The 21868-nt window shown below is 37.9% G+C and overlaps 2 protein-coding genes across 2 annotated transcripts; both read left to right on the top strand.

The window, feature by feature from the left end:
* Positions 1-7932: 7932 nt before the first annotated feature.
* On the top strand, positions 7933-18160 carry gga3a (golgi associated, gamma adaptin ear containing, ARF binding protein 3a). The gene is made up of 17 exons (XM_034130336.1): positions 7933-8009; positions 8566-8650; positions 8784-8859; positions 8949-9047; positions 9139-9262; positions 9419-9522; positions 10198-10278; positions 10427-10564; positions 11247-11328; positions 11572-11697; positions 12497-12703; positions 12795-12868; positions 13234-13646; positions 14445-14692; positions 15602-15771; positions 15959-16069; positions 16425-18160. The coding sequence occupies exons 1-17, from the start codon at positions 7973-7975 to the stop codon at positions 16533-16535; spliced, it is 2286 nt and encodes a 761-aa protein (XP_033986227.1). The 5' UTR covers positions 7933-7972; the 3' UTR covers positions 16536-18160.
* A 671-nt stretch (positions 18161-18831) lies between these two features.
* Positions 18832-21612, top strand: sumo2a (small ubiquitin like modifier 2a). The gene is made up of 4 exons (XM_034130506.1): positions 18832-18904; positions 19795-19926; positions 20435-20506; positions 21110-21612. Exons 1-4 carry the CDS (start codon positions 18884-18886, stop codon positions 21173-21175), a joined length of 291 nt encoding a protein of 96 aa, XP_033986397.1. The 5' UTR covers positions 18832-18883; the 3' UTR covers positions 21176-21612.
* The last annotated feature ends 256 nt before the right edge of the window (positions 21613-21868 follow it).

The following is a 21868-nucleotide window of genomic DNA, read 5'->3' as shown; positions in this document are numbered from 1 at the left end:
ATATGCATACAAAAGTATTCTAGTTTTAAAAAAGTTATAATATAATAAAAAATATAATAAAATAAAAAGTTACACAATTTACAATGATGCTGTTTTCACAAAAAAATGTATTCAGATTACAGAAATGACAAATTAGACAATTACCTCTGCTCGTGTTAGGCAAGAGATTGGAAAACATTCTAATCAGTAAGTAAAAGAACGTAAAATAAATCCCCACAAATAAATATACGGGTTGATACGCAAGCCCTTTCAGCCTCTCACACTCAAAGGGCATTTAGGTGTCAGTTAAATCCTTACGGGTTCAGGGCTTGAGGTTTAAGGGTGGAAGATGGGATTGGGCCAACAAAAAGTAAACATAGCCCAAATAATAGAAGCCAGACCATGAAAAGCAAATGCCATTCTGTGAACTTTCATGGAACACTTTTTTCCATAAATGTCAAGATATTGTGGAACTCAGTTTGATAACCCATATCCCTTTGAGGGAAACCTTTGTTAGGGTCTCCAGGGTCTCATTAGTGCAGGTCCAGCCAGCCTTTCATGTCTTGTGATGCCAAAACCAGCATTTCCCAGAATTCACTATGTTCTCTTTGTGAGTATCAGAGACTTTGAACCTTACAACCTACTCCTCCTCATGGCAGCATTACCAGCCATAATGCAATTGATATGCTGGAAATGACAATATTTCAACTAATATCATTTCACTCCCCATATTTCAGATGACTTAATGGATCAATCCAAAAAGGACTAACAGGAGACCAGACAGTTTATGTACTGTCTCTACCAACACTAAATAAATGTTAAAAGATCGATTTTAAATTGACCAAAGCATCTTTACTACCTACTGTTTCAACTGAACACCTGCTGCCACACGTTTCCCCGCCCTGCAACAAGCTGCCCCCCATCGTGTCCAAATGTCCAAATTTAAACATACAAGATGAGTAAATTTCACCAGGTTGAAATCCAGTAGACACAACTTAACAGGAAAGTGATGTAGCTGTCTATAACGCCCCTGGGCAAGACCACACAGGCTTGAAACTGAAGACATGTTGACGTGTTGTAGTGGGAAAAACACCGGTGTTACTAATATTATGAATGTGGGCTCTTTTTATATATTGTTCCAGTTATTCATGACAGTATGACAGTGAGCCAGCATAGCAGAACCTTAAAACTGAAGCATCATTTTATAATGTGTACCTGTGTCACATATTCTGTCAAAATGTCTTCCTGTACTGGGTCAAAGGGGAAATAAAGGAAATGTTTATCAAGCATCATGTGTATATTAAGTAAGGGATAATGTGCAGCGACGCGGTCATTATGGGTAAAAGAACACCGACAGGCAGATCAGGAGCCCGACGCGAAGCGGAGGGATCTAGATCTAGATCTAGATCTAGATCTAGATCTAGACTGCACATATTGCAGTCTAGAGAAAGGTTTGTTTTGTGACCCAACTGCCTTTTCCAAGGAGACTTGTCTTTTTCAAGCTGACAGCTTGATCACTGATCTTTTAACATTTTGTCAAAGCCAGCTGACAGTTTCTCCTGCATGTGTTCTATGACAAAATATAAAAAGACATTTATTTGAGCTCTGGCCTTGCTTGGTCTCACTGTCACTGATGCAATTTGATGAAACACACATACACAACTGCCAGGGCTTCGTTTTCACTGTCTCCCTAATCGTTAAGCCACCTTTCCTCATCTGTTTATAAATATTTGTATATACTGAGGTTACCCCAAATATGTTTTATTTTAATTTGGAATTTAAATAAGGATTAATCTTTTTATTATAATGTTCAAGTGGCACAACATTATTTGTAAGTTATGACACAAACGACAAAATAAACTATATCATAATTTGGGAATCAAAACATTGGATTAGATTTTATTCATTTTTTAAGGTTGCAATTTTTTCCCATTTGAATCTCAGTGAAATAACAACTGATGATTAAATTGTAACGCTTCACATATTTTATTATTTTCCTACTGTGAATCATCTGTCACACCCAAAGGGTAATATAAAAGTCAAAAGTCTGTGACGTTCTGTGTTGCTTTAAATGTATCCAAAATCATGTTGGCCTTGGGTTATTAAAGTTGCCCTTTTCACTTTTTAGCTATCATGGATGTTCAAACATAAGAAAGCTTTTTTAGAGAAATCTATTATGTCTTTCCCTTTTGAGATATTTCACTTACTCCTGCTTTGCTAGTTTAAGTGGATTGTGTTCTTGAGCCACACATTCAAGTGGTTACACAAAACCTTGACCGCAGGAAGCATCTCAGTAAAATAATCATCGACATACTTAAAAACCCTTCATCCAAACTCACAGTAAAGTACCCTATATATATATATATATATACTTGTCTTTTATATATATATATATATATATATATATATATATATATATATATATATATATATATATATATATATATATATATATATATATATATATATATATATATATATATATATATATATATATATATACCATCGTTCAACATACTGTTAAAACTTTGATTACTAGATCAATGTGTGAGAGCCTACTTGTCAGTAGCAGACAAATAACCATGGCAACCCGTACCGACATTAGCTCTAAAAGCATCTGCTATACCTGACAGCAAATGATTAACCTCTTGAGTTTTAGATGTTTCTTTAGTACAGAGGCTGTGAGACAACAAGAGCTGCATGCACACTTGTTATGGATCTCATTTAATAGCTGTCTTGGTTGACATTATTAGAAGCATTGAGAAAATAAAACAAAAATAAAACTGCGTCACAAATTAAAACAATATTTTTAATTGATGTCACACAACAAAATAAACTACATTATAGTATGGGAAGCAAAACAACATAGATTTTATTCATTTTTAAAGGTTTTAATTTTTTTCCAACAACATTTTAAGTTAATAAAGAAATGGATTATCCAGAGGGGATTTTGAGAATTATTCATTCATCATAGATTTTTCTCTCAAAAACTTAATCAGAGAAAGAGAAAGATCTTTGGACAATTAGAAAGGAATATGTGCTAACAAAAAGAAAGAAAGACGTGTGTTATTTATACATTATTTAGATCTACTCATATTTGTAGGTGTAATTCTTATTTCATTTGTATGCGCATGATTTGTATGACTGGATATATCTGCTACTCCTTGTATACAGATTTCATTGATGCCTGAAATAACAAACTAATAAAAAGGCAAGTCATTGCCCATGTTTCTGAATCACTTTTCAAGATATGAAATGATGAAATATTCAAAGATAATTAGACTGGAGGGTATATTTGTCGTCCTGAAGGTGACACTTTTTAATTACATCAGTAACCTGTAAGAACGATTGTTGTTTTTTTAACTGATGATTTGCTTCAAGGCAAAGTATTTGTCTCCACTGGAATACTTGATTAATACGTGCATATGAATTTGATTTGTGTGTCGGCCCTGTGGAGTGTGATCCAAAAGACTTCTTCATTTTAATGATTGATCATTTGCCAACCTTGTGTTTCATCATCCCAATCATTTCTCACAAAGCAAAGAGTGTCTCTCTATATGATACTATAACAGGATGGTTCTGTTGTATAATGCAGAGATGTCATGCCATGGTCATGCTAACGAAGCTCATTTTGAATTGAAAAAAAAGAGATGCAGAGATGTTGTTTAATAAAGCTGTGTCTGGTCTGGGGGAAAGATGATTAAGCGGAGGTTGTGAGCTATCTATATTTGAAGCCATTAATTTTCTCAGTCACATGCAGTGTTAAGTCAATTAGTTACTGTATGAATTGATCGCATCCAGTCACTAAACTAATTCCAAACCCTAATCACTAGCCTCAATCATTGCCGACGATCTCATTTTATTTCCTGTCATAATTTTCCTTCCGTATTAATATCTTTGATTTATACATAGCATTTCATTGTGTCATAGTTCATAAATATGGTCCTGCCATTGACTCACATATTGCATAGGATTCGTAGAGCTAGGGTTTGTGGTAAGATGATGTGTTTTTGGTTAAATCAATAAATGTGTTTGAAAGTCACAGCCTTGGTGTTGTGCTTTACTGGCAAAAAAACACACAACTATGTGTACATGGGTAAGCAAATGCACTATTCTTCCACCCACATGACCATAAATAAACTGTTGCGCTTTATTTCAAGGTTGCCATAGTGAATCGTGAGCCCTTCACAGCTTCATGGACTGGCTTCTGACATGCAGCTCGAAGCTGTATTCAAGAACTAAAAATAAGAAAAGGAGGAATTTCTCACACAGAAACGGAGGCGCTGAGTCAGAAAACACTTTTTTTTTAAATTCATGTTGGTAGATAAACCTTTTATCTTCATGTTGCTTATTTGTCCGACTTAATGGGCATTTCCTGAGGCCCTATTTCCCACTTCTTAATTTCTACTCAAAATAAGTGCAGCAGCAGTTGAAAGCTCAGTGTGAATCCATATTTCTCAAAGTGGAGATAAGGGAGAAAAAGCCTCATCCTTCTTATGTGTCTGTCACAGTTAATACTTGGTGTAAACAAACTCCATGCGTCAGTCCTCACCACACCAGCCATACAATTCAAAAGATAGTCCTGGGGACCAATGTTTAAGATTGTGTCACACCAAATGCTGCTTTATTCCACCTCTTAACATTACTACACATTAAATACACACCTTAAGTCCTCTCTGAGCTGTTAGTGCCACCACATGGCCATACAGTATAAGAAGCTCTGAGATAAAGATTTTAAATGTATTCAACATTAATTAGATCAATTGCATGCAGGCCGGTGGTCCTGTGAGTGAAGACTAGAGAAGCGGACTGCAGCTGGAAAGGGAGGATCATCGGCGGTGGGCAGATTCAGTCTCATGCCACAATGTGATGTATGAAATGCATAAAAAAATGTACATGGCCATTTTAAACAGTGAAATCAAACATTTTGATTCCCCCTCAGGCATGTGCTGCTCTCTGAGTTCATCACTAAAGAGAGTTAAAGACCAAACTACTCACATTATATTTTCAATAGAACTACGTTTGAAGGACACCCACCCTCAATGACTCACATAGAAGAAAGAGGAATGGAGCTCTAGAACTTTTTTCACAACAGGCATTCGACTTGTAATAGGAAAAGCATTTATTGCTATAAACACTATGACTATGTGACAAAAGACTTCTGTGAAAACTGCCTGTTGCTTCAAAAGGTGGTTCAAAGCCAAGAGTGTGCAACAACCTGTAAAAAAAGTTGGTGATCGCTTAAAGGCCCTGACACACCAAACCCACATCAAAGAACATGTGGAAACCATGCCACGAAGACTTAAACCAGGGCCCAGTAGCATGTACATGATGCACCTGTGTGATGTGAAATAACTCTCCATTACAGGGCCAGTAAGTGCCAGCTGTGCGGGACAACGCAAAAATAAAAAAAGTGAAAGATGCTGACTGACGACATGACGTTAGCCTACAGCCATACAGAAAGGCTTCAATGCACAATAGTTATTCAAATGGGGTTAAAGGCAGAAACATGCATCCTCAAAATCATTCATGTTTTGGACTGGGTTGTAGAGTATCAACATGACAGTCCTGACTCGTATAGGGAGCATTTAGAAAAACAACAAAAAATGACAATGAAAAGATAAAAGATTGATCTTTGTCCACTACCTTTTTTCATAGTCCTGCATAAGAAAGCACTTATCCTCACAGCAGCATATAAAGCCAAACAGAGGATGAAACTATATCAAGACGAGGTTACTCCAACCTCTCCAAACGTTCCCTTTCAAGGGTGAAACCCACAGGTGCTGACTTGAGTAAAGCAGTGTGAGAATCAGAAATTAGATGTCTGAAGTCTTAACGCGCTTGTGTGCTTCAAAGCCAGGAGTGAGAGCAGGGGGTGAGGACTCTCCACAAATACTTAAAGGGGACCTATCATGCAAAATGCACTTTTGTACGTCTTTTATACATGAATATGTGTCCCCGGTGTTCCAGGGAGCTCACCAAGTGTCAGAAAACACAACCCTCTCTATTTTTCTTCCATACCCAAATCTCTAAAAAAGGGGCTGCAACGGATCTGATAAAAACTGATCCAGATTTGAACACTGTCCTGATGTCAGGACAGTGGCGCTACGGCTATTGGGCCAACTCCACCAATCAGGAGGAGACTGCCACGGCCATTGCCGTTCGAAAGCGCTGGAGACGCTGTAGTACATATGCCAGGCCTATAGGTGGTGCTGTTCTCACAGAATCAGCCCTTGCAAAAACAGAGCTAAAAAAGTGCAAATTGAGTGAAATGAGGCATGGCTAAAATGCATGATCTGTTTGGTATTTTGAAAAAAAAAAAAGTATAAATATGCCTTATATAGGTATGGTCCTACACTATATTATTCAAATATAGCATGATAGGTCCACTTTAACAAAGGCAAAGAGATGCTGCTCCACTCGAAGTAATATAAGAGATCTGGCGAGAGATAGTGGTTATCTTGCCAACCCAACCCTGGCACTTGTTCTCGGAACTATTTTGCAACCATATGTGCTTCCTCAGTAGATCAACAGAGGCATGTGAAGCCACCTGTTAGGCTGTAGCATTGTTACACGCGTCATATTTGAGCTGGAGCCACAATGACATCATGAGTTCAAGACTGTTGCTCATGCAGTCACATCTAGTGGAGAAGGGAGCAGACTAGTCTATTCGTGGAGGAGTGTGGTAATTTGCACTATGGTAGGGGAGGAGTGATTGCTGAACAGATGGATTCAATGTCAGTTCATAACGGGCCTTTAGCTTCCCAGGGTCAGATGTTGTCTCTATATGGTAAATGGACAGACAGAACAAATAAACATGCCACAATTTATAGCAGAAACCTTGGACATTCTCCAAATGATGCTCAGGATTTTCTTATACTAACTGTTGTCGTCAAACAATGTTGTTTCATGTATTTTATTTCTTAACTGAAGCTGGTAGACCAATCTTAGAGTTCAACATTCAACCTGACAAAACAACTATGCAATTGACTAAGCCTACAATTATCTTTACCTAGGAGTCTGTGGATATGTAGCCTTGGTATATTATTGACTTTGCAAACATGTATGTAAACATAAGTGAGGAGAGTGTTGATAGAACAAAGAGAAAGATAATGTGAGGAGTGTTCAAGAGGCTAGCAATGGTAAAATACAGATTTAAAAGCTGAGTGTAATGACAACACTTGTAGCCTACTAAACATGCATTGATGTAAATATCCAATATTCACCATTTATATATTATCATTATGTTGTATTCACTGTCTGTATCTCTATCATCTGTGGTGTGTAAAGTCACTAAGTACTTTTACTCAAGTACAGTACTTAAGTACAATTTTGAGAGACTTGTACTTTACTTGAGTATTTCCAGTTTTGTACTTCTACCGACTACAATTCAGAGGTAAATCGTCTACTTTTACTCCACTACTTAGTTACTTTGCCGATTGCACGTTTACCGGCTTTAATAAACACATTTATGCATCAATAATTATAATCAAAACGTATAATATAGCCTACCATTCTAAAATGGCTCAATTTGCATAATGAGTACTTTTACTTTTGGTACTTTTAGTATATTTCGATGCTAATACTTTTATACTTTTACTTAGTTAACATTTTTAATGCAGGTATTTTACTTGTAACAAAGTATTCATACACTGTGGTACTACTTTTACAAGATCTGAGTACTTCTCCTACCTCTGCTATTATTATTACGTAAATCTCTATCCAGTCCTAATGAGAAAAAAGTATTTAGACGTTGAAATCAAGCACAACAGAAACGATACTTTGTGAAGCAGTTTGGTAAAATGTATTTCCAATGTGCATGTTATTGTGTGTTCGTGAAAAGAACAATATGATATTGTCGTAAAAAAAAACATTATTATTAACCTGAACGAAATTCTTGCAGTTACTTAGCAAGCAGTATCAGCAGCTCCCATTTGTCCGACGGGACATGAAGGCAGCGCGAGTCACGCGTTGTTTGCCTCACAGAGCAAACATGGCGGAGGATGGAGAATCGCTGGAGTCCTGGCTTAGTAAGTACACTGTTAAACTCTTATTTAATCTCGTTTATTCGCATAGAGATGTGCACTCATGTACTGTGCTGCCGCTGGTGTCCGACACAGTAGTTTGACTCACATGACATCGCTGAAACTCAAGAGTATCGTGCTAATTCGTCTGTGTTGTCAGAAAGTGGCTAACACACAGCTGCTGGTAGTACCTGGTGGATGTAGCTAGCTAAACTCAGCTTGGATGTTTGCTTTATACTGCTGGATTTGTAGTCGGTATGTTGAAATGCTGGCACAAATTAAGTTATTATGCTGGTGACCCACACACGGCTTTGCATTTGCTTACGTAGGGCTGTTGTAAACACCTCCAGGCTTTAGCTTATCTAAGTGCAAACAGGTCTTTCAACAATGTATGTAAGAATACCAGAACACGGGTGGATAAAAAACAGGCTGGGTTGCTTATTGAGCGAGTTTAATTTTCATCACAAAGCTCCAGCCTGTGTTGTGAACCTGTAGATAGATACACATATTGCTAATGTACTGTAAGAGCATGAGAGATCATATTATTTTATTTTTTCCCCAGATAAAGCCACCAGCCCTTCCAACAGACAGGAAGACTGGGAGTTTATAATGGGATTCTGTGACCAAATCAATAAGGAACTGGAAGGGTATGGTCATTAACCAACAATCTCCCCCCTAACGTGGAGTCACGTCCATCTAATGTTGCTAATCTGTGTTAGCAACAGTTAGTGCAGACTTTAAGTGGTTTGTATTAATGAGTTTTTGTTCTTCATTTTATAGCCCTCAAATATCCGTTAGACTGCTGGCTCACAAGATTCAGTCCCCTCAGGAATGGGAGGCGATACAAGCATTAACGGTCTGTAGTAAAATAACTTCACTTGAATTCAAAAACAAACTTTTTATAGTGGAAAAAATATATTTATCTCTGGTTGGTTTCTTTTCTAGGTTCTCGAGGCTTGTATGAAAAACTGCGGGAGACGTTTTCACAATGAAGTTGGGAAATTTAGATTTTTAAATGAATTAATTAAGGTGGTTTCACCCAAAGTAAGTATCATAGATGTCAATGTAATGGTGATATGTTTTCTTGAACTGAAGTTTGGTGTAATTCTAAAGCTGTGCATTTATCATTTTTCAGTATCTAGGAGATAAAGTATCGGAGAGAGTGAAGACAAAAGTGATCGAGATGCTGTACAGTTGGACCCTGTCTCTACCAGATGAAGCAAAGGTCTTTGAAGCGTATGAAATGCTGAAGTCACAGGGTGAGACTCTTTTTAAATTGTTAAAATATGCTGGTGAGGATTTGGACACAATATGATTGCATAACAGTGACATCCAAAAATAATTCACCCTGCTTTGATATTTCGAAACTGTCATTTGTAGTGTAAAGTATGTGTTTGTTGTCATGTTTATTTTAGGTATTGTCTTAACTGACCCAGAAATCCCTCTCGATGCTACATTAATACCGTCTCCTTCTCCACGACCCAAGAATCCTGTGTTTGATGACGAGACGAAGAGCAAGGTAAGAGTTATTATTTTGGGATGTGAACACTGCAACTCGCTCACTGTTCATGACTCTCTCTTGTTTTATCTATTTTATAGATGCATAGTTTTAATGCAGTGTTTATTGGCCCAGTGTAGATAATGTTCCTCTGTAGTTCAAGGCGCCTGCGTATTTTTGCCGTATCTCTAAAATCATCAGTAATGTGAAATAGTTTGACATTTTTGGAAAGACCATTTTATGAGAAATGTAATCCTTAACAAATGTGCGTAATCTACCGGCAAACTTTCATAGTGATATACTTTCATGTTTTGTTCATTTTTTTATGAGAGTTGTTATGGCAGGATTTTCTCACAAAATACTGTCCACTGCGAGGCTTTAAAGGATCAAAAGTTTTTTTTTTTATTGACTTCTATAGCTTGTTTTATTACTTATTGAAGATTGTGGAAAAAAAAAAGATACATCATATTTATTAATGTGTATACACGACACTAAAAAGAGCTCACGTTTTTCTTATGGCTCTAATACCTCACTGGTTACGTCACAGCGAAACAGGTCACGACTGAATGTTGACTGCAGTTGATTTATGAGTTAATTTTGTTTTTTCAGATCTGAGAGGTTGTACGGCTTTGCTGTTCGTATCTGGACAAACTGTGGGAAATGAGTTTTGAGTGTCTTGGTTTTTTTTCACTGCAGAGATTAGCTGAGCTGCTGAAGAGCAAAAAACCTGAGGATCTGCAAGAGGCCAATCGGCTCATCAAGAACATGGTTAAGGAGGTGTGTCAGTGTCAAATGAAATGGTTAACAATTGCTATTTTTAATTCATTTTCTGAGGCTTTCTTTTGGAAAAGTTGGAATCTAAATGTCAGACAAATGTAATGAGTGCTATTAACAAGTGCACCTCAACTTTTGCTCCTTTCCCCAGGACGATGTCAGAACACAGAAAGTGACGAAGCAGAAAGGCACACTGGAGGCTGTAAATACCAGCGTCAAACTCCTTAACGAGATGCTCGCTCACTTCAGCCCGAACGACTCCACGGACGGAGACAAGGAGCTCATTAGGGTTAGTTCCCCATTAGTGCAAAAATGACCTTTTAGAAACATGTAAAAACTTGGCTATGCAGCCCCAAAGCAGCATTTAAACTTGCAGCAGTAAATGAAAACGGCATCATTCTGAGACTCTTCATTAAAAGTGGGTAGGTAACATTGAAGAAGTCAGCAAGAATAAGCTTTTTTTAATTATCTAACCAAAGCCCAGCCTAGTGTTGTCAAGTCTTTCATTAAAAGTAGCTGGCAGCATTAGGTGCAAAAGTTGCTAAATCTAGTGTAATAGTTAATTAAAATATAATTCAGGCCCAAGAAATGATTGGAATCACATGGACAGTGTGGTGCCAGAGCTACCAGATTGTTCACTTTTTTTTTTTTTTATTGATTGCTGTCGGTATGTTAAGAGTGAACAGATAAAAACATAAAATAAAATAAATTAACATTAACCAACCTAGCTTGAATTGCCAGGTTTGTTTAAGAATGATTCAAGTGAATACATGTAAAATATAAAGTAAACTGCCCTAAGTAATTAAAAAATATATAATACATTTTCATAGTAAATAATAACACACTAAATAAAGTCTTAGTTGACATATTTTATTTAAGAGAAACACTTTTCTTTTCATATCCTAAGACACAGCAGTTTCTGAAATGAGATTCAAGGTATGAATATACTGTGATTTCTAATTATCTCCTAGGAGCTGTATGCTGATTGCGACAAGCTCAGGCAAACCGTGTTTCAGCTCGCTACTGAGACGGAAGATAATGACAGCAGCTTGGGTAAGAAATCCTGTAATTTTGCCCGTAGAGAGTCTGATGAACTACTCTCGCTATCCTAATTTAAGTTTGAAAGGTTTGATTAATGAATGATCATGCGGATGTAAGCCCAAAATCCTGTCAGACCAGAACGGCCACTCGTCATTATGCTCACACTGATTCTTCATTTAGGAAACACTGTGGATTTTTTAAATAGTTGTTTATCGGTTGTAAACTGCTGTCTAACCTTTGAAATGCTCTTCTCAGGAGACATCCTGCAGGCCAGTGATGACCTCTCACATGTCATTAATTCCTATAAGAGGATTGTGGACGGACAGCTCATCAATGGAGAGACCGCAGAAGCACAACAAACACAATTATCAGTCAGACAAGGTACATTTAATTAGTCTGAGCAGGGATTTGTATGTCCTCTTTGTATGTTTACAGCATTATAACAAGCCTTTGGCCATTCCCTTTCTGGCATTTCTTAAGAGAAGCAAGAAAGCAAAGAAATCCATTGTTCTCTGTGAGAGTTGTTCACAGCTGGGTCTGTTATTATGTTGACAACTACTAGAGCATTGTTCAGGAAACAAACATGTATTTTGAACTTTTTAAATGTCACTTTTTGCACTCAATTGGATCCGAAAAAAAGGATCTCAACCCTCGCTAAAGAAAAATGCCCGAAATAAATCTGCATGTCTAAATGACTCGAGGGATACATGTTGGTGTTAGTTTACATACTGTATGTCAGAATCCTTTGTTTGTCCTGCAACGGGGAAATGTAATGTATTCAACAGCATATTAGTTAAAAAGAGTAGAGTTACATATTACATAAAAAAAGTAGGCACATGTTATTATTAATAAAAACACAATAAGTAAACATAAGTTCACCATGGTTAAAAAAACTAAGAAGCAGAATAGTTAAAATTAAAAAAAAAAAGACTATAAAAAAAGTAGCAAGTACTGTTTACAGATGGTGTATTCCAGTCTATGTGTGTGTGTCGGGTTAACTAACTCTACCAGATGGGTGGACACGCACACACAATATTGCTTTTTATTTTTGAATTATTATTTAAAGGGGTGCATGGCAACGCGAGGCTCAGCATCTCAAATTGGCGATGATCTACCTTAAATTGACTACATCTTTGATTTTTTTCTCACTCCCCATGTTTTCTCTACCTGACATACTCAGGTGGCACGAACCAGTCGGAGATTCTGATTGACCTGGTGGGTCTGGACACACACAGCGTCTCTCTACCAGAGCAGCAGCCCCCCATGTCCTCTCTCTCTCTTCCGGCTGACCTGCTGTGTGGGTCTGCTGCTACAGACCCTCAGTCCCCCAGCCCCAGTGCCCCCTCAGCAGCCCTCTCTCTGCTGGATGAAGAGCTACTATCTTTAGGTAACATGCAATATCATGTTTTTTCTTCATGGCAGCATTAGACATCAACTGTTTTAGATTCACAAATAACCTTTGTTGTGTTCATTTACAGGCCTGAATGAACCCGCTCCTGTTCCAAGTAAATCAACGCCAGTAAACCTGGGGAATGATTTGTCATTTTTACAGGTATTTAAACTAATTGCAATAATTTGGACTAATGTTGACTTATTCTTATTCTTTATTAGGATCCCCATTAGCACTAGCATGAGCATTGGCTATTGTGTCCTCACACACAAAACATACATAAACATACATAAAACAAAAACAAAACCGCTCATAATTTCATGCAATTTACAGTACTACTGTATATGAAGTGAAAACTAAAATGGTCATCCAATTTTAGCTATCATAAGAAAAATACAAAGAATTGTACATAATAATACATACATACCCACAGGCACAGTTCAATTTGACTAGCAACCTTTTGAAATGTACTTTTGACTATTATTTTAATGGTAATAGCAGTGTCTTTTTATTGCTGTGTTTTCCAGGATTCCAGTCAAGATTTGGATTTCTTTGACACCACTTTGCCTTCCAATCCTTCGTTCTCTACATCTTCACTTTATCCAGACGCTCTTTCTGTGACCGTTGCAGGAATCTCAGCCAAGTCTTCTACAAAAGCCTCTGCCTTAAGCTTCCCTGGTACTGTTTTCTCCACTCCTCCTGTTTCTACGGCATCTGTCTCAACAACATCAATCATATTCCCACAGCCTCTCAGCTCAGTGTTGACCACCACAGCACCGGCTGCTGCTCTTCCTCAGTCCTTCATCATGGCCCCGCCTGCTTCCTCAGCCACTACTGTCTCTCCACAATGGGACTCCACTGGAGCGTCACACACCACTTCAACTTCTCTTATTAACAATCTGCAAGACTTTGGCTTTCTGGATCTGGGCAGTCCTAACATGTGAGTAATGCGTGTGTCATGAGGTAAAACTAGGGTGGAAATGGTTATTTAGTAAAGAATGTTATCGACCAGAATGGGAAAAAATGTCAAAACCAAAAACACGATTTACAAATAAGCAAAAGTAAGAAACAGACACATTTGTAGAGTGCAATTAAATACAGTTCAGTGCAAATTCCAAAGATAAATGTTTACATTCTGCAAGGGTCAGGGCAAGGGTGTGGCCCCCCCATCCTTATCTATTGATTTAACAGTTTAACTGCGCTTGGGACATATCATTTGTTGTCGACATATTTTATGTTGTGGCAGTCTGAAAGGTCTTCCTGCGGGAACATAGATCAGCAGCAATCTGTCTATCTGTCACTCATAATATATTGGATGCTGGATTATATTTACTCTGATGCCTGCATGGGGGTCTAACGTTTAAAGGCACTTTTATGTCTATTGAGATGCTCAACAGTATGACATTTCAACTGCTTTCAATCATAAGTTTCCAAAAGGCAGAGTGATTGGCAGGACTCCATTGCCTCCACTAAATAAGCAGTATTGTAAAAATGGCTGAGAGCCGATAGTAAATTGTGAAAGCTTTGAAGAATACTGTTGAGCGTTTAAGTGCCATTGTGTTCTCTATTGGAGTAAAATCAAATGTTTTTGCATTCCACCAATGTCTAAAAAAACCTGGTTGCAAAGTGTTTTGCTTCTTTTTAACTTGTTTTTTTTACCAATGTTTGTCTGACAGCATATGTTGAGGCATTATGGCACCTGTAATATCTTTGACAAAGACTTGAATTATCCACACAGCACATCGGGGGTGATGGACGTTGGCAGCTCTCTGGTCAGGAGCGAGGATCTGCTTGCTCCTGCTCTCCCCTCTTCCAGTCTCTCCAGCACGTCCCTCATAGAAGTGATGCAAGGAGGGTCCATTCCCCCCCCGGCCAAGTGTCAGGCAGATGACAGCCCTCTGTTACGCTCACTGTCCCCCGTCCTCCCTCTGAGCCAAGAGGTGTCCCTGGCCAATGTCTTTGTCCCTTTGGAGGCCATCAAGCCAAGTGAGTACCATATAATAAGCAAGTTTGTTTTTGTGTGTGTGTGTGCCAGTGGATTTTGATGTTCTTCAGCACAATACTTAGGATAGGGTTGACGGACAAACGTTTGAGAGGAAATTGCTTTTTCAGCCCTTCAAATATCCTTTGCTGTGTGTGTGTGTGTAAAACTCAGATGTTTTGGGGTCTATTATATCTGAAAATGTCATTTTCACTGAAATGGCCAAATATTTTTCACAATGTTTCAGAGGTAGAGAGAGAATAAGGTTTGCATTGGACAGGGCAGACACACTTCAGAGCACATTTTATCTCCTTGGCCAAAAAACAAATATAACAGATTGAATGTGTCCGGCTGTCCACAGATTTTAGTGTTCAAACAGGTGGGCCGCCCAGTCGTACATTTGCAATAGGCTTTACAATCTTTAAAGCTGTATAAAAATGCATTACTGGGGTACCAAAATACTTATTGGAATTGGTTGTTAGTCTTAAAGGAACATCTTTGGCCGGTCTCCCAGACCTGATAGAATACCCTGTGGAGAGGGTAAAGAGATTGAAAAGGCTTGAAGGAAAAGTTCATATGAATATAGTAGAGGTAATTTGATAAACTCTGAATATCAGAAAAAAGGCAATAGAAAGTAAAAACCCTCCGCTTTTTGAGAACATTTGATGGATGGAAAATTGAGCTGTAGCCATAATGCCCCTTAGTGATGACATTGGCAACTTTGTGAAACTAGAAAACATGTTCATTAGGGTCTGAAAGCATTTATTATATCAGGTGCAAAATGAAAGACCTGCGTCAGAGCCTTCAGTAAGATGGTAAATGTAGGAGCTTGTTTATTTATAAAGACTCTAAGCTTGGTACAATTTTTGTAATAATCACATTTTGCTTTTTCCCTTTGTGTGCTGTTTTTTTAGGTAAAATGTGTCCCGTTACAGCATATGACAAAAGCGGGGTCCGTGTTCTGCTGCATTTCGCCACTGACAGTCCAGCAGGTAGACCTGATGTACTGGTGATGGTGGCCTCCATGCTTAACACCGCCCCTCTGCCAGTGAGGAACATTGCTCTGCAGGCTGCTGTACCCAAGGTAAACCATTCTGTGCCTCTGTGATAAAAATGTTACTGCATATCAAGCTACGCTGTGTGCATTTATATCTAAAAAATTCACATTGGCAGATGTTTGACTCATAAACTCAATATTTGACCTAAAATGAAATTATTGTGGGTGGCTACATCTTTCTAATGAATATGGAAATCTGTTCTGCTACCACCAGACGATGAAAGTGAGACTGCAATCACCCTCAGGGACAGAGCTGGCTCCTTTTAACCCGATCCTTCCACCTGCTGCCATCACTCAGGTCATGCTGCTTGCAAATCCTCTCAAGGTAAATCTTAGCCTGGAGCTATTTGTATGTTTTATACTTATTTCAAAGAACACCGTCTTACTTCAGAAGGGTCTCGATCTATCACATCGAGACAGACGAGGCAACGTGTTAACACTGCAGGAACAGAAGTCACAGGTGGCTGCTGAGTCGAGTGCGACACCTAGTGGTGAAATTCGGTATTCCGGTGTTGGGCTTGATATCATACTTTTACCATTTTCTAACAGTCTTACATGCCAAACAGTATACTGAGGATATAAAGACCACTGACATTAACACTACACTTGCTCTTGTGTGCTCCAGCAAGCAAACGAAACCTGCAAAGCTAAGTGTCTCCACGTGTGTGTGTGTTTTGCAGGAAAAGGTTCGGATGAGATACAAACTGACATTCAAGCTGGGAGAGCAGCCACACTCAGAAGTGGGGGAGGTGAATGAGTTTCCACCGGCTGACAGATGGGGGGCTCTATAACTCGGCCTACCGACACTACAGGTTTTTTAGCAATTTAGTTTGTCAGTGCAGCTCAAAGGTCAAGAGAAGGGCGGTATTGGAAAATTGTTTTTAGGGAGAATTGGAGAAATACAACATATTACAGCAAAGTTCAATGGACCTTGAAAGAGATATTTAGCTTGGGATGGCCCACTGAAGTAGCCAGGCCTGTAGCATACACATACATCCAACTAAAACGCGACAACATGGCCAGAGGTAGTTGATGTGGTGCAGTAACAAATGTTTTGGAGCAGTTAAACATGGAGGATGTTTAATTGTGAAAAACATTGATAAGGTAAATATTGCTAAACTTGATCCTTTAGGATTGTACATGTATTAATATACTTTTCTTTCTCTCATTAAATGTTCCTATTTACTTCCCCTCAATGCCAGACAGTCTTGATATATAGCAAAAGCACATGTCGAAGGATATTGTGAACCAGGGTGATGTGAACATGTGATCACAACCTGCATTACACATGATTTGCTGCTGTCTGTGTATGATAACATGGTTTCACGCTGGAGACATTGAACTGAAGCAGACAAGAGCCCCTCTGTTGCTAAATGAGAGGCCCTCCCTGATTGACTCATTAGGAATTGTTCATCTTAGTTGACTTTCTTCAATATGCCTCACAGTAACTACTGAATACTTTTACTTGTCTTCTGAGTTCTATACTAACTCCTAGCTTAGACTTGTTATGTTTTTTAGTCTTTAAGTATTTATTGACATGAATGTATTATTTATTTTAGTTTGGGAGGAAATTGTCAAATCTGTTACTGTCCTGTACGGTATTGCAATTGACAGCTGTATTCCTTCTGCATACACATCTTATGATGAACACTTTCAGTATTGCAGTATGAAAGGCACAGATCAGTAGTGGGCTATCTAAAGAGGCTTTGATGTTACCAAATATTCAGACAAAAATATGTTACAGAAGGAATTACGTAACTTGTTAGATGTCAAGGCTGTGCAATCTGGATAGCATTTTAATATAAGAATGTATTTTTTCAATTGGCAAGCTTGTGCCAGACACATTAGCCCCTTTTACCTATTGGGTGCAACAAGAGATAATAGGAAGAGGGATCAATTGTATACTTTAAGTGGACAAGCTTTAGGAAGTGCTGACCAATTAACAAATAAATTGCTGGAGACAAACAAATATTGCTTGACGTTAAAACCGAGTGCTCTGCAAAGCTTCGCCCTTGCTTCTGCTGTTAGACCATGTAGTGGAAACCAAACTAAAGAGCTGGGGTATTTGCTCTTGGTCAACTGTAAATGTTTAGCTTTTGTGGGGGTTTCCTATATCAAACTAGGAATATATTTCTATATTTACGTAAGCGATGAGAAAAATACTGTGTATCAATAGTTAAACCTTGATGGTTAATTAAAGCATTGTGGTTACCATGTGTTCATCAAAAACTGTGACTCCTTTTATTTTTGTCAGTTTGGGGCTTTTAGTGCTAGACAGGAGAGTCTCTGCATATTTCTTATACAACTATTTATTTGTTTTTTATTGTCATAATGAACTTGTCATTGCATATTTTTTTGAAAAACGTTCTGTGCATGGGAAAATAAAGAATGAAATAGATCCGTTTGTATTAAATTATCATGTATTTTTGTGTAATTTTTCAGTGTCCATGTTTTATTTTTGTAGTTTATTTGAAAATGTATTTAAAAATGGTTGTAAACCCAAAATAAGTGTGAAGTTAAAAGGACCTGATTACAAAAAAATTACTTGCTTTCATTGTGGTGCTTGTTTTAATTGTGTGCAGGGACGAATATTAATGCATTAGCTCATTTACCATAACGTTGTTGAGGTGTATTTTCACGTATATAATACTTTAACTATTACAGGTAAAAAAATTTAAAAAAAAGATCTACATGTAGCAGAATGATCCCTGTCATTATTATATTCTTTATCAAAATCCTGGATTGGTATTGATGATGCATTAACATCTGCAATGTTGATATTATTGCTGGTCAAGTTTTAGCTAATTGTCAGTATTTCATTACTTGTTGGTATTTGGTCATATTAGTCTTGTTATTTTAAATGTAAATCTGACTAGCAACAAATAACTATGTCCATCAAATCGATTTAGTTCAAAGCAGTGGGCTATGCTTTTATTCCTCAAGTAGCCTCCTATTTAATTTCTGCCAATATTTAAACACAGGGTCCATGCAGAGGAAATACATATTTAATACATTACATTAAAAGTGCGCTCAGTTGTTTTGGCTGTGTGCACCAACCCAAGCAAAGTGGCGCGCCGGACAAACGGCGCAGCCGCAGCATAACAGGCGCAGGCAGACAGACGCAGCAACAGCAGAAGCCATGGCAGACGAAAAACCCAAGGTGAGGAGCGGATTTTCTACCGGCTTTTATTTACAGCAATCCATATGCCATAGTTGTAGACCGTTCACTGAAATGCCACATCTGAGGCGAATTTGTCAACGCTCGCATAATTAAAGCACAAACCAGAGCTACCGCGTTAGCTAACAGCTAGCTAGCAAGCGGGCGAAGTTAGCATAATAGGCTAACATGGCTAATGTGCCTGAGACTCGGGCTGTTTGAAATGTAAATTAATTTCCAGAGCTTTTTTGAATACAATTTAACCAATACATCATAAATGCCACTTGTGATCTAGTCACTACATGTCCAGGTAACCTTTGCAAGAACCGAAGAAAAGTGAGTAACGTTGGGGAGCAGTGCACAGCAGCACCGGGCCTAAATCAATTGTTTGATACAAACCGTTAACTATCAGCGGATCTCGTATGAAATGATCATAATCATCACCAGCAAGCGCCCGAGTGTCTCGGGATTACAGGGTTGTTAATACGTGTCATTTGTTATTTACCACTCTGACTATTCCATTAAGCATTGTTATACATTGTAGGCCATTCTCGATTGTTTAATGCTAATGCTAAATGCTAACGTTGAAGTTGTAATGTTGCTCCTTTTTCAGTGCTAGCTAATCCCCAGTCCAGTCAAAGCTAATGTAACTTAAACTGTGGTAAAAATGTAAATCACACACATAATGGGAGTACTTTATACATACATTTGGCACAATTAATTGAGGTACATAATGTACATCAATCTTACATAGTCTGACCAGGGGTGAAATGTTTTGGTTAGGGGGTCTCATTGCACATGTTGGAGTCCACAGTTGACAAAGCATCTTGTAATTTCCTTAAATCACTTCAATCAACCTAACGTTAAACTTCTGTTTCTGTTTTTTTTTTTAGGAGGGAGTGAAGACAGAGAACAATGAGCACATCAACCTGAAGGTGGCAGGGCAGGATGGCTCAGTGGTGCAATTCAAGATCAAAAGGCACACTCCTCTCAGTAAACTGATGAAAGCTTATTGTGAACGGCAGGTGAGACTACAACACAATTACTACAACTCCTCCAAAGATGTCATATTTAACTTTGCATTGCTGGTAGCCTGAATGGTGGTTTTAAACTGGAGACTAAGGACTCAGCTGAGGGAGGGGCAATAGAACATAATTGCTTCATTAATGGTAATGCTCATAACAATTATTCACTAGACTCCATTGTTCTCAAATGTGCATATCAGTTTATTGTAACTCATATTTCTATTGTCTTAATTAATTAAATTGAATCAAAAAATGATGTAAACAAAACATTGCAAAGCCAATTCTGTTATTACATTTATGGTACTTTGAGGTGTTGGCTTGCTAATTTGTCTATATTTGTTGCATACACTTGTAACAACAATGAAAGTGGGGCTCTCTAAGAACATCCCCTCTTAGCAACATGAACTTTCTTATTTTGCAGTTCATGGTCCGCACTTGAGTCACTAGGGTGCCCATAATGTTTCCTTTTAATATTTTAAACATAACATTTATTTTTCTGTCCACATAGGGGCTGTCAATGAGGCAGATACGATTTCGATTTGACGGTCAGCCCATCAATGAAACAGACACACCCTCGCAGGTAAGGTTTCACTGCTTTTCACCCTACTAACTCACAGTACTGCTACTTTGGACATTTTCTGACTGTTTTGCACGTTGTCAGTTTTCTTTGTTATAGCTATTCTTTCCAGTAAGCAAATAAGTATTTCATGAAAAGCATGTGATGAGGCAACAGGATTTAAAAGGTCTAAAGGTCCTTCTGAAAACCAAATAACGTCATTCTTAAATGCATAATACAAAAGTAAACAAAGTCCTCTCTGAACACCTGCTGTGAAGCTACTTTTTATAGTGAGACTGTCCTGAGAGTTTTCCTACTTTTGCGTCATCCCTTTCCAAGTGTATGTAATGTGTTACAGTTCGGATAAACAAGATCAGAGTCCAACTAATGGAGGAAAAAAATGAAACAAACTGAGTTGACAGCAGCACTAACAGCGGCTGTCATGTTTGAGCTACTTCTGTCAAATGCTTTAATAAGGCAGTAATGTGTCAAGTATGTAATACTCACAAAATATATTGTTCCACGCTAAGTTAGTTAAGTAGAAGCACTTGAATTGTTTTATTTTTTTTTGTCTTTTGATTTGAATACTTACAGACTATTAACTGACATTTTAACCTTGTCTTGCAGCTAGAAATGGAGGATGAAGATACGATTGATGTGTTCCAACAGCAAACCGGTGGCTTTTCTCTTTAAAGACTGTTTCCTACAAACATCCCTACCTCCCCTTTTCATCCCTGAACATCTTTGTTATGCCCAATCTTCAAATCTTCAAATCTTCATGACCAGTGTTGATACCATCCAGTGGAATACTTTTACAAAATGCTCCAAGGCAGCGGCACAGTTAATAGATTCATCCATAATGTCATTCTTATGTTAACATGTCTGAACTTTGCAGTGTAAGCTGCAGTGAGACTAATGTGCTGCAGATTTTAAAAGCTTGCCATGTTGATTTTATTTCTGGAGGTTTTATAGAAAACTCCTTGGTCCTTTTTTGTTTTTATACTTATGTCATTGAGTTTCTGATTCAGGTGGAATTTTATTGTGTTGTCAATTAAAGCCTGCAGTTAAAATTCACATCTGTTGTTATGAAAATGTATTATTGGAATAAATTGAGGGTTTTTTTTAAACAAGTGTCACTGTTTTTTTTATGGATATGTTTAAGCACCTTTTTACATATAGAATGCAAATGATCAGAAACCATTAACCGCTTTACCAGAGATTGTGTAAAAGTGTAATGTTCAGGGTCAAACTAAGGTAGTTTTAATGTTGTCATATGTAGTATAGGGTGTGAAGTTTGATTATTGTTTTCTACTTTTACTATAATGCAGTAAGCCCTGCTAATCAGCACTTGTTAACTGCAAACAGGCCTGTCAAAGTTTCAGTGCC

Source organism: Trematomus bernacchii, unplaced genomic scaffold (genome assembly GCF_902827165.1).
Source record: "Trematomus bernacchii unplaced genomic scaffold, fTreBer1.1, whole genome shotgun sequence".
Classification (NCBI taxonomy): domain Eukaryota; kingdom Metazoa; phylum Chordata; class Actinopteri; order Perciformes; family Nototheniidae; genus Trematomus; species Trematomus bernacchii.
The sequence above is the reverse complement of the archived record's forward strand: the minus strand, read 5'-3'. Positions and strand labels throughout refer to the sequence as shown.

What these genes read in the sequence shown, in the direction of transcription:
- gga3a (XM_034130336.1), top strand. Translation starts at nt 7,973, where the DNA reads ATGGCGGAGGATGGAGAATCGCTGGAGTCCTGGCTTA. An exon ending in ATCAATAAGGAACTGGAAGG is followed by an intron (nt 8,651 to 8,783) that starts GTATGGTCATTA and finishes TTCATTTTATAG; the next exon opens with CCCTCAAATATCCGTTAGAC. An exon ending in TGCAGGCTGCTGTACCCAAG is followed by an intron (nt 15,772 to 15,958) that starts GTAAACCATTCT and finishes TGCTACCACCAG; the next exon opens with ACGATGAAAGTGAGACTGCA.
- sumo2a (XM_034130506.1), top strand. Translation starts at nt 18,884, where the DNA reads ATGGCAGACGAAAAACCCAAG. An exon ending in TGGCAGACGAAAAACCCAAG is followed by an intron (nt 18,905 to 19,794) that starts GTGAGGAGCGGA and finishes TTTTTTTTTTAG; the next exon opens with GAGGGAGTGAAGACAGAGAA. An exon ending in AAACAGACACACCCTCGCAG is followed by an intron (nt 20,507 to 21,109) that starts GTAAGGTTTCAC and finishes CTTGTCTTGCAG; the next exon opens with CTAGAAATGGAGGATGAAGA.